Consider the following 12,836-nt stretch of genomic DNA (forward strand, 5'->3'; position numbering starts at 1 on the left):
TGCCGGCATTATGTACTGTTTTCATTTAGTGTGTCCAACACGCGACGATAACTTAAACTACAAACTGCAAGAATGCATTTTGTTATTGTCTTCTGAAATTACAAAATATCACTATGGCATTTATGTGGTGTACGTGTTCTCCAATGATTACCCCAAAATGTTTAAAAGACCGATTGAGTTCGATGAGGAAACTTCTATGAAGGCTTCCTGTCAATAGTCTGCAAACACCTCAGTGTCTATAATGACACTGTGAAATGTTCGGTTTAGAAGCGTCCCGTCTAGCCTCAAACGAGCTGTTAAAAAGAATAATGGCCTGAAATCATGTTTAACTGTTGCAGATGCTTTTCCTTTTGCAAAATCAACTGCTGAACTCATTCAACTTTTCTCTCCAACCACAGCCTGCTGTCCTGATAGTACAATGCGAAGGCAGAGCAATTAGATTCTATAGGTGAAGCATGATTGCCGGGAGAGCCTATACACGCATTGGCAAGACATTGAGATATGCATACAGGAAAGGAGTATTGGCGATCTCGGTCGAAACTCTTGACCGTTTGTTTGTCTATCCGCTGAAAAGCACGTGTGAGAGTGCTGTATTTCTTCACAATTTACGACCAATTCTCTTATTTGTGATATTGTTTAATGACTCACGAAATGCTGTGACCATAGTAGATATCAGAGGAGCATAAAAATACTGTGTCGATACGTTTAAATGCTATTACCAAAACACCAACAATGAAATTAAGATGGTTTTGTTGAGGTATTCGTGTCTTTAGAAGATTGCTACACACTAGAGACAGGTAAGGGTAAAGGAATATAGCATGGAATGTGTTCTAAAGTGAAAATCTCAATTTAGGCAAACACATATAGAGAAAAAGACTTACTGCAACTATAGCCAAAATAAATGTTTTTTAGGTTTACGCTATTTTAAGCACATACCTAACACTGATTAATGCATTACAAAAATTACATACAATTATTTATGCTGCCTGAATGCTGTTATCCTATTTATGTTAATTCTACCTAGGCTCCAGAATATATAGTCAATAGAAACTACACAGCCGCAATCCGCAAATGAAAGCGATATAGCTAGCACATGACTGCAAATTTCATGCTGACAATCACGGTTAATATTAATCGATTCTGGTTGTGATAAGTCCTTTTCGCTATATAGTGTCATTGCCTTAATTCACTCAGTACCTACCTCTGTTGGCTATAGTTTCTCACTAAGGTTATTACAAACGGAAATATGGAAAGACAACAGACGGCGAAGAATGTTACGAGGGATAAACAGAGTGTGAAGAATAAACTCCATTGAACTCCCTCCCATGCCAAAAACGGGGTTTCTATTTCAGTGGTATCTGTCAAGATGTGAGAGGATGATGATGAACTTACGATAAACTTTGTCAGCAGTACAGGGCGCTTCCTTCCATCCGCAACAGCAAAAGTCTTCGACTGGCCAAAACTTAGAATTGGAAAGCGGGCCGTTTGGAACTGGGGAAACTTTTCATGTTTCTCCTTAGAGAAAATAAAAATTTTCCGCTTGATAAATCACACAACAGGATTCTCTACTCTCGTAACTCAAATAGCTGCATCTCCATCTACACATTGAAGCCCATGCAGGCTCTAACTATAGCAAGAGCTAGTACACCACACGAGTGAGAAACGAGCAGTGCCTTAATGAAGAGAATTGTCTGTTGAACTCATTCCTGTGGAGCACATTATTATCATGTACAGTTATGATTTGCGTCTATAAAGCATCGAAAAATCAGATGATATGACACAACAAAATGCCCAGGTGGCAAGGAATGCCTACATCATTAGTCTAAACCTCCACTACGAGAAAAAATTAGTGAATCTTAAAATGATTCGAATATTTTATGCTGCCAGAAAATTAGTAAAATTAAAAGGTTCTGGTTAAGTTGTCTTACAAACACAAGTTAGTCACACTGCTATGTATTCTGAAGTAGAAAACTCTTAAACCAATTTACAAGTTACTTTCTACAAGTTATTTTCTATGATAAATAAAAATAGATCAAACTAAATAAATGTTTCAGAAAGCTCTTTTTTTAAATAGCCTCTCTTTCTTCTGACCAACACAAGCAAGCATTCCCACTACATATATCTGTATGTTACAACAATAAATGTTTTTAAAATATACAAAGAATCCCTCCTTTCCATCCGTGTGACATATTTTCGTAGAATATACTAGTGTATATCAACCGTATATATACTAGTGTATAGTGAACCCTTTACACTTTCTTTTTGATTGCAAGCGAAGGTGCAAGAAGCCTCATGAACAAAAAAAACTGTCGCATTCCAGTTTCATCACTATGCACAGAAGAACAGTGCGTTCAATACGTTCTGAACAGTCATGCGGTACCTTCATTAAATTATATTTCAGATCTAGCAAGGAAGATGTTCACGACTGAAGCACGTGCGCACATGGCGTGAATATCATGTACCTACCTGTGCTCGCTCTAAAGAAACCAGACTCAACAGATTCATGCATCGAAACAATGCTATTACTGAGTATTACTAGCCGTATTACGTGTTATTTACAAAACAAGTATATATATACCAAGTATTGTTGTACTGAGACAAGCTCAGGAGCACATACTGGTAAACTGATACCAACAAAGGCCCGAGGAATGCCAGTATTGATGCTGTTAGGAAGCCACTCTAACTTACATCTCGACTTTTCGAGGTCGGTAGGAAGCGGTAGGTACTTATGTACGTCTTACAATCTCCCATCTTACGAACTATTTCCGTCATCTGGCTTCACAGAGCAAATATATCACATGCAGATTTAACAGCGAGGACACATTAAGATTCCCCAAATGACGAACGATCCACCACAGCTGCAGTACAGTAAACTTGGACGTATGGCAGTGGCAACTATACAAACATATTCTTCTAGAACCATATCCAGAGTCTCTGCGTGTGTCCACTATAAACCGCTGCAATTCTCGTCCCCATCGCTAGATTGCAGTGTCACGAGAAGCAATTCGAAGTAGCCGCCGCTTGCGGCAGTACTCCGCGGCCACGCACGTTACACGGATTCGAGCGTATCAGAAAAGTAGCGCCAGCAGGGGAGCATGGCCCAAAACACAGCCGCTAGAACCAAAAATACCCTACCAAGTGCTCGTGATGTTACGGGCGTAAGGCACGCGTGTGCCAAGCCACTCTGCGTCACAGACCCGCAGCATCAATCACCAGCAATGAGGCACGCTCTACCCATCCCACCAACGGGCCGACCCTAGATCTGGTGTCTTGGCTCCACATGCAGAGTTCACATCTGCCAGCTAACGAGTAGCGAATATAACCGCGTCTGCAACGCTGCCTACCGACGGAATTTACCGAAAACAAGATGCTATATGTTAAAACAATTTCTTTGGTCGGTGAGCGCGTACACGCGTGAATTCTGGAGACAAAGGTGCAGACGGTCATCCTGGTTTTTACGGGAAGGGGATGCAGAGTTCATGTAGTCTCACTTAAGCATGCCTTCTTGTACACGTACGCACGCATTCCCTAGAGACGAACTAGTTTTAAAAATTAAGTACGGACACATGCCCGCTGACGTAGCCATGGCCTCGATCGTGGTCTGTCTACAAATAACGCGTTGTCAACATGTTTTCTTCGCAGAGCATCTTGACTAGCAACGTTGTATCGTTTTTACACTGCACTTGGTGCATCAGGTGTAATGTAGCAACAACACAGCGCAACACAACACTTGCACAGAAATCTAGTATTGTAACCTGATAAATAACCTATTATTGCCACTAAAAGTGGAAAAAGTGAAAACTAAAGATATAAGATTTTGAAAAATGATTTCCTCATGATTATATCGCGACCAGCATTGTTCGAAGAAAATTTTTCGGCCTCGAAAGTCAGGACGTATAGTGGCCCTGAGATGAGCAGGGTATATGCTCTTGCTCTCCAGTCGAACAGATGCTAGCGGTACTAAACTATAGTGATGCTCTCCGGTTTCCTCGACAAAGTATAGCCGGCTCCCGTGCCGCCAAGCTTGCCAAACACGCGCCACACGGCGAACAACAACCGCGGCTTGTTGAAGTAAGTCGTGTGTAACGATTGTATTGAAGCTCACAAGTAACCAACGAGGAAATTAAAAAACACATCGTAAGATTGCAGCGCCACTATGTGTAAGCTTGGAGCGCGTGTAAGATTTCTGGTACACATTAATTTTGGTAACGTTCGAAATATATGCTCTCTCTGTTTCCATATTCAGCACCAAACGCCTATCATAAACAAAAATATATCCACACCGTATTACAATTAAGTTACCCAGAGAATGCTGTGAGCAGATACGCCTGTGATATCAGTATTAAAAAAATCGCCATAAACTCACCAGATCATGAGGCGAAAATATTCAAAGAACCACCAACTACATCATTATCCGTTACAATATTCACGCTCCCTCAGAAATATATTACATATAATAAATATACTACGTTCTATGATTTAAGCAACCCCTCCGACCACTATGCATCTTCAGGCCAATGACCCGGCCGGCCCCCCCCCAGGTTGAAATTCCAGATTGAAATTGTAACCTTTACCAAACGTTCTCCACCCATAGCACCACACACATATATTAGTTACCATATGTCATACCAACTGTAATCAGGCTATGAGGTTAACCAAACAGGCAGTGTCAGACTAGATCATATTCCCTATTAGCTGCTCTGCCTGAAACGCATAATTCCTGACACATTTCATCCGACTCGCGCTGTTAGCTATACCAACCGCATAAAAGCCATCATAGGGTTCATAATGCCCTTGCTAATGTCAAAATTACCACATAACCATAAAATGTCTGCAAGATGTGATATTTTTGTTGGGAAAGCTAAACATTAATTATACTACAACCGCTAATTACACTACAAAGACCAGAGACAATGTGTGAAATAATTAAGAATGCAAATTAAATAACAGCTACGCACAGTACGGCAATGTTTACAACGTGTGATAGAGCAGTATCACCCGATCGGCTCTACGCGCACATTACTCGCTCGCTCGTATATATTATAGCGTGTGGCAAACGCTAGCCATGCATCCGGCCACACTACAGGGACCCATCTGGATGTATGCCGCCTTACTGAGATCGCAATTAAAGAAGGACAAACAGTAGCAGAGATATGCGCACGGAATCTGTACATCACGGCTACACGAGCACTAAGTTGCTTAAATCCACCCTGGTGGCAAGTGCACGTACTAAACAACCGAACCGAGCAGTTAACGATATACGCTCAGCGTTATTACCGCCTGTGCCTCTACGCTGCGACTTTGAATGCGAACATTGCGCGGAACATTCTCCTCAATGAATGTTTAATCGAAACACATAAAAGTTTCCGGAAAAGCAGATCAAATCAAAACCAATATAACGCCGGAAGATTCATGACTGCTTTTCACGTGGCAATCACACAACCGATGTGACATTCAGCCATGGAAACATAGCGCTACATCATTGCAGGTAGAATTGTTCGACTTCACTTTTCTTCCATGAACTGAAAATTTTTGTATCAGCAAAATAACCTTTACTTGGCATTCAGTAGCGACGAATAGACAATGCCGGCAGCTGATATCGAAATCAAGCGAATGCAGACAAAATCCGTTCGAGGATATTAATTTGCACTGTAAGTGAAACTCGTAGGGTATAGAGGCTGGAATGGTGCTAATGGCTATTGCCTAGTGCAGTTATCACGCGAACTGCACGATACATATAGCCGCGTTTATTCCTAGCTTGTATAGCATTCATACTGTAACTCGGCAGGCTGAATTCCAAGTATAGATGTCATTAATTAAATTTGTGGTTAGGTATCCGATTCGAAATAAAACTATTCACAACACCTCCGACAAGTAATATTGGGCGAAACAATTAAAACAGGAAAATTACTTCCCTTCTAAAAACCTTTAGAGGTAAGTGACAGAAAAGGACAATTCGTTGCTATATTTTCATACCTATATATAACACGTTCAGGGACTTTTAACCGTTTCAACAATAGCTCAGATTTATGAATAGTATATCTATTTCTTTATTCAATGAATAGAACCTTTCATAAAAGAATACATATAATTGCAGTTCTTTCACCATGCACTTTTCTGAGGTGCTTGATATTTGACAATGATGTTACAATACTACGGAATTAGTACAAAATTGTGAAGAATTATGCTACCGTTTGCAGTTGCTTAGGCACGTAAGGCACACACAGGCAGGTAATACTTCAATTTTAATTCTTCGTCAATAGAAATGAGACATGTACAGTACTCGCTTTTATAAGTTTTTTTTTTTACATTTCAATGTAAACTTGGATTAGTCAACAGACAATAGACAACAATACGCAGAGGAAATATAAATGACCTATCTCACTTGATATCGATTTTAGCTTCACCAACACAGCTCTTAAGCTTACATTGATTCAAGAAACAGCATTAGTAAATTATCAAGACTCAATATTTGCACTCAAATCGCTACTTGACTCTTTCCATCGATTTTCTATCGAAAATGTTAAGTTGGAAATCAATCGACTTTACCAGTCGTGTGAGTGTAGGGAGGATGGACATTGTGATAACCTTACTCCTTATGCCTAGGATGCCTCACAGCTGTTCCCCTGGTTCAATTCCGAAAGTCAGCTTATTCGCCATATGCCACGTACCACATGAATTTCGTCCAAATTAAGTAACTGTAAACTATTTTCAGACAGGCAAAATAGAGCAATAACCATACAGCTATAGGGTGACAACATGCACGGGGCAAACTGCATAACACAGTGCTATTCAACCTTTTTTGAACTTGTTCACCCCTAGCGACTCGACTTCTGAAGTCATTCACCCCACTATCCCATTATCCATTTTTTTTATTACTTTTGAAACTGCAATGCTTAACTAAGTCCTAACCCAGTACTGTCCTAACCTAACCTAACCGTACGAACTAATGTGACGGCTGTTGTTGTATGCTGTCCGCGATTTTGTCAAATCTGGGCTCGAGTTCTGATAGCGCCCCTCTCATGAGCGTGTCCACGTCTTCAATTGAGGCTCGCTGCTTGGTCTTGATGCCCGCCAGGGCTGAAAATTTCTTTTTGCAAAGGTAGGAGCTGGGCATTGCTACGAGGGCGCTTACAGCTTCTTCAGTGATTTGTTGGTACCCGGGGATGGGTAGCAGTGATATTCCAGAAGTGCACTGTAATGTCTCCAAAAGTCTGAAGTTAACGGGTTCTGGACGAGGTGCGGTCTGGCGCGTTTGCTAACATCTTTCGCTTCGTCAGAGCCACCGCACAAAAGGAATTGATTTCCACTGCTTTTTTGGCAATTCTCCGTGCTTCTCCTTCTTCGGAAAGTATTTGTTGAAATCGATTGAAGGCAGTGTGAGGTGGTCGACCACCATTTAGTTACACTGGTCTGGCAACGACTCCTCTTCATCTCCATGCACCACCAAGTTGGATCCTCGCATGAAAGAGTCTGTAGCTAAGAAAGTCCGAAAAATCAGCATTCTCAACCTTCTGTTCCACTGTTCGATCTCTTTTCGAAGCGCGTGTACCTTAGAAATCGTAATGAATCACGTCGCCATCAATTTCCTTGAGAGCCCAAGGTTCAACTTGTTCAGGTGGCCGGAAGACATCTGCAGCCAAATAGGCCACACCTGCTGAACGACACGCCAAAAGTCATCGTTGAAACCGAGCACAGCCTTCTCGTCTGCTTGCTCCGTGAAAAATACTGTGCAATTCTTCTGCCGAAAGCCAGAACTCGGTTAGCAGCTTTCCCCACCTTGATAACTCAGCGAACGCCACTGTGGTAGAGCAGTTCGAAATATTCGGATCCATGTCCTTGCAAAGTTTTACTGAACATCCGATGCTTCTTCGTGTTGGCTTTCACTGCATTCACGTCTTCACAACGTCCTCCAGTACCAGTTCATTCTTCTCGGTCTTGTCCGATCCTATCGGCTTTGCAGCCAAGGCTTCTCTGTGAATCATACAGTGTGTGGCGACGCAAGTTGGCGACACAGCTTGGTTTTTTTTGACAAGCCCGTTCACTCGTCCAGTCATTGCCGCTGCTCCGTCTGTGGTCATAGCCTTGCATTTATCCAATTGCACATCCCCTTTATCCAAGAACTCAGTCAGCTTGTCAAAAATTGCTTGCGCAGTGGTTTCGACTCCTACCGGTACACAGCACACGTAGTGGTCGACGAGAGTTCCCTTCTCCAAGTCGGGGATATGGCAATAAACGATCAACTGCACTTGCATCAAGTTGAAGACCGTAACAGACAGCTTGGTGTAGTTTCTTGAAAAGCTGATCTTTCAAGTCATCAGCAACCATCTTGCACCGGCGGCGAGTGGTAGTGTCGGACAGAGCAAGCTTGTCCACCTTCTTCACAGCCTCGTCTCCTCCGTGAATAATTTTAGCAGCAATCTTCAGGCAGGGCAGAACCACGGTCTCGAGTTCGGTGTATGGTCGTTTCGCTTGCATCATCACGAGAGCCATTTCCAGTGATGCCCTCACCAGCGGCTTCTCCTTGTTGGCTACTAACACCACGCTTTCAAAAGAAGATTGTTGACTCCAGAACGCCTTCAGCTCGGCCTCGAAAAATTCTTTGCTCTTGTTCTGGTGTTCGGGATGTTTGTTCTTGAGGTGTAGGGCGAGTTTAGATGGAGCCAGGCTCTCGTTTGAAAATACCAGGCGAAAATACCGTCGTTGACCGTTCCTAAATCTCATTCACCCCCATTCACCCTATCTTCCCCATTCACCCCAATCCAAATTTCATTCACCCTAGGGTGCACCGTTCACCCCGGTTGAATAGCACTGGCATAACACACACACGTTTACGCATCTCATTCATTGGCGCAATGAAATATACCTTATGGAGTCGAAACGAAATCCCTTGGTGGGCTTGGGGGAATGTTGCCTACAACGTGATATTTCTAGCTGCTTCGACTTTTTAGACACAGAAAAAAATAATTTTCGTGGTCATTTTTATCAATATAGTTTCATACAGATAGATCCAGATTTGGAAACGGGGTTATCAAAATTAGCATGTTTCTTGATAATTGCTTTATAGTGTTTAATAAACAGAAGATACCTTCGAACGCCAACTATTGAGTAATTATACTAAGGTATTATAAAAGAACGGTCTATAGCTAGTAAAAATTACAAAGCGGGTATTCACCACCAAAATGTCATCATCTTGTCATCTGCGTGTACTGGCCGTATGTACTACATACACCCTAGTAGTACACTACAGATCATACAATCCTCAGTAAAATCTTCGCTTCAGAGTCTATAAACGCGATCTAAGTCTAATTGTACGATCCCCGTTTACCAAAATTAAGTTAACACAAGTCAATCATATTTTTTATTGATATAATATCGTTGATTATTTACTGTTTGGATTTTAGAGAATCGACATTAAAATCAGTCAAAACCCTCTGGGTCAACTGACCGATTGATCGTCGCTGCACATCAAGTAAGCTCGGCGAGAACAATTTATATTGTTTCCATTTCCATCAATGATATATCCTATAATTAAACAGCAGATACTTTTGCCTGGTCTTAATGCAGTTGATATGCAAATTGTAATGTTGATTCGATAACATCAATTTGTAGCACTTGAATTGCAGGCTCATGTGCCAGCCAAAATCACGAATATTTACAAGATTGTAAAGAAAAGTCTGGATTGCTAGGATTCCTTATGACATATGACACAATTGTCATCATAAGTTATAGTACTGGGTAATTCGATTTAGAATTCAAACTCAAACTCAATCCCGTCCCCCGAGATCTGTGGTAAACATGTAGTATTCGCTTCGCGTAATGCGCATCAATGCTGATTTAAATCTATGAGAACCCGTAGAAACAAATGTCTATATGTCCATAACATGTATTTTGTTTTGAGTTTTACTTTTGCATTCCGACGCCATTTTTAACCTGCGTTTCTCAAGCCTTAGAGGACGAAGACATGCAGTGACATGCATGGGGATGTGGGAATTTTCTGGCAAAGGGCAAGTTTAAACAGAACTGGCAGCTAGGACATATGCTAACTCCTATAACGTGTCGTCTGTTATACTGTTGTTGTACTGTGATAGCTTTTTATTCTCGGGGAAATTAGCTCGATGGATGCCCGCGTTGCACGGTCCTAAAAATCACAGGCACTTGAAGCGTTTCAATAAAATATAATGCTAAATAAATACGAAATCTATTTACACATACACATACACACACACCCACCCCATACCCCCATACACATACCCACACATACATTTACTATATTTTATTGAAACGCTTCAAGTGCCTGTGCTCAAAATCAATCTATAAAGTCGGCAGTACATTATTGTAATCAGCAACATATATAACGTATGTAACATATGTGTAATACAATTTATATACAATGTAAACACAAATGTATACAGAACGAATAAGGTATCAGTGCAGAGGTGCACACACAACGTGTGGTCAATCGGGATGACGCTTATTTTACCTTTCAATGTGTATTATACAATTTCCTAATGCAAAACGTGCGATTAATTCGAACTTTCTCGATTAATTTCATATATGGAACCCCACTTGCTGTAGCTTAAATCCCCATCCGCCATTATGATATTTCAGAAATTATGCAACAGACAGAAAATCATTTATAAACATTAAAAGACCCAAATATTTGATAGCACGAGTTTTCACATTATGTTCAAGATGAAACGCTCGCCTAAGTGCATATACTCTTGGGGGTAAGGGCAATACAACCGACACGATGCGGGTAAAGCCAACGTGAAAGCTTGTGCTGTTTGCAACTGTGCGCGTAAGTGTGATATACTGCCGTGATGTTAGAGTGGCACGATTTGTCAACGCAATCGGCTGCAAAAAATACTGCCACGCAATAAAGAACGTCTACGATTGATGATGCAAATTACTGCTGCAAAAATAGATGGAAATCTAGTGCAACGACTGAATCCTAATCCGGTTTCAAATCACATCCAAACACGGGTAGTGCTATTTGGGATATAGGTAGATAAATGTCCTTCAGAACGACAGCGTCTACGGGAAGCAGCCTGCTAACAACTATATCCGTGCGGTTGTGCCACAGTGCAGTAACTGTGCAGTAACTGTAACAGTGTGTAACAGTGCAGTAACTGTGCAGTAACAGTGCAGCAGAACTGCACAAGCATGCAAAATCATAACCACGAGGGAACAATTTACGTCAAGTAACTGACCACATCTACTAACAGTAACAAACATTCGCACACAAGAGACTCGCGATACACGTAGCGTGTTACCTTCCTCCTTGCTGTCTTCCACGAGCGCGTGAAGCAGGTGAACTTCATTGTGATCAGCACTACAAAGATGAGCACACAGCAGAGCGCAGCCAGTAGAGGAGTGACAAGCAAGAACATGCTACCGTCCTCGCGTCCACGCGTAGCATCTCACCTCACCTGACCCACGGCCATCGCAGCACAGCCATGCTGAAGGTGGCCTACTAACGACGACGAGGTGCTAACGCGATACACTTGCGTGGCTAGCAACCCGTTCGGCTAGCTAGCGTCGAGCCACGATGACCGCGGGAGTAAACGACCAATGTCGATGTCCAGTAACGCGAACACACCAGGTTACGCGGGCCGCAAACTCTCTGTAAATGACTAGTAACGAAGTTCGACCTCACTGTGCTCGCTTCCTCGTACTGGCACCTAATTTGTGGATTCCATCAGCATTTGCCACTCCAACGCTCTTGCCGAAAAACACCGACAAGCAAAATGAACTAAAACGTGTATTAACCAGAGAGAGGCCTCATTTGTCACAGCACTTTACGCACACGCTTCTGCACATGTCCTGTTCGTGTGTGTCGAAAAAGCTCGCGATTCACTAATGAATTTTTCACATTTTGATTTATTACTCCTGGAAATTCATCTGCTGCGATTTATCATGCGGGTGGCACAGTGAAGTGATGAAAAATTATAGTGACTTCTCTCCTCTAATCACAAGTGCTGCGTCTATAACGTGCTGACACTAGAGCACAGCGGTAACTTACAGTTACAGGACCCACTCGCAGTAGCAGTGGTAGCAATCCGGCCAGGTGTGTGACACTTTTTACTCAGTGCTCCTGCCTGGCACGAGCTATACCTCCGCTTCTGATTTCATTCTCAACTCCTGCCACAGGCTGAGACGGCTGGACACATCTGTGGAACTTGCTTTAGTTCACATGGTAACGCATCACTATGAATAATTCACACCGCATTCTTAGCTAACCCTCGCGATAGTTAAACAGCACTTTGTACGTTTAATACGCGGCTATTAATAATTCAGGAACGATATACGAGAATTAGCCGCCGACGCGCACGATGAATTCTCATGATGACAACGAATCTTCACGACGACCTCCATGATATTTCGATGGTGCACTACGATGATACAGTGTCCTGATTCTACTGAGAGTCGTTAACTACATCCTTCTCCTCATTTGCCTAATAACACATCCGCTTCTCTCTCTCTCTCTCTCTCTCTCTCTCTCTCTCTCTCTCTCTTCTCTCGTCTCTCTCTCTCGTCTCTCATCATCTCTCTCTCTCCTCTCGTCTCTCTCATCATCTATCCTCTCTCTCTCTCTCTTCTCATCTCTCTCTCTCCTCTTCACTCTCCGCTCCTCTCCGACCTCTTTCTCTCCCTCTCTCCTCTCTCTCTCTCCTCATCCTCCCTCTCTGTCCCCCTTCTCTTCCATCCTCTCTCCTCTCATCTCGCCTCCTCTCTTATTCTCTCCTGCTCTCGTCTCCCTCCCTCTCCCTCCTCTCTTTCTCTCTCTCTCTCTCTCTCTCTCTCTCTCTCTCTCTCTCTCTCTCTCTCTCTCT

General features: G+C 42.4%; 1 protein-coding gene across 10 annotated transcripts in view; it reads right to left on the minus strand.

Moving 5' to 3' along the window:
• The window catches only part of LOC106809550 (serine/threonine-protein kinase Doa-like), a 104,828-nt gene that overhangs the window by 68,669 nt on the left and 23,323 nt on the right, over positions 1 to 12,836 (minus strand). For 4 of the 10 annotated variants that reach the window (XR_001393889.1, XM_014812676.1, XM_014812684.1 and 1 more), the window contains exon 4: positions 1,393 to 1,515. The exons of 3 other annotated variants lie outside the window; for them this stretch is intronic. Coding sequence is in view for 5 of the 7 variants with exons in the window: in XM_014812676.1 (XP_014668162.1) it covers positions 1,393 to 1,515 (123 nt within the window). In the remaining 2 variants the exon portion in view is untranslated. Of the gene's footprint in view, positions 1 to 1,392; positions 1,516 to 2,688; positions 3,230 to 12,836 lie in introns of those variants that run through there. 3 more of the 10 variants (XM_014812698.1, XM_014812706.1, XM_014812726.1) reach the window with 3 other exon arrangements.

The sequence above is a fragment of the Priapulus caudatus genome, unplaced genomic scaffold (assembly GCF_000485595.1).
Source record: "Priapulus caudatus unplaced genomic scaffold, Priapulus_caudatus-5.0.1 Scaffold15, whole genome shotgun sequence".
Taxonomy (NCBI): Eukaryota; Metazoa; Priapulida; class Priapulimorpha; order Priapulimorphida; family Priapulidae; genus Priapulus; species Priapulus caudatus.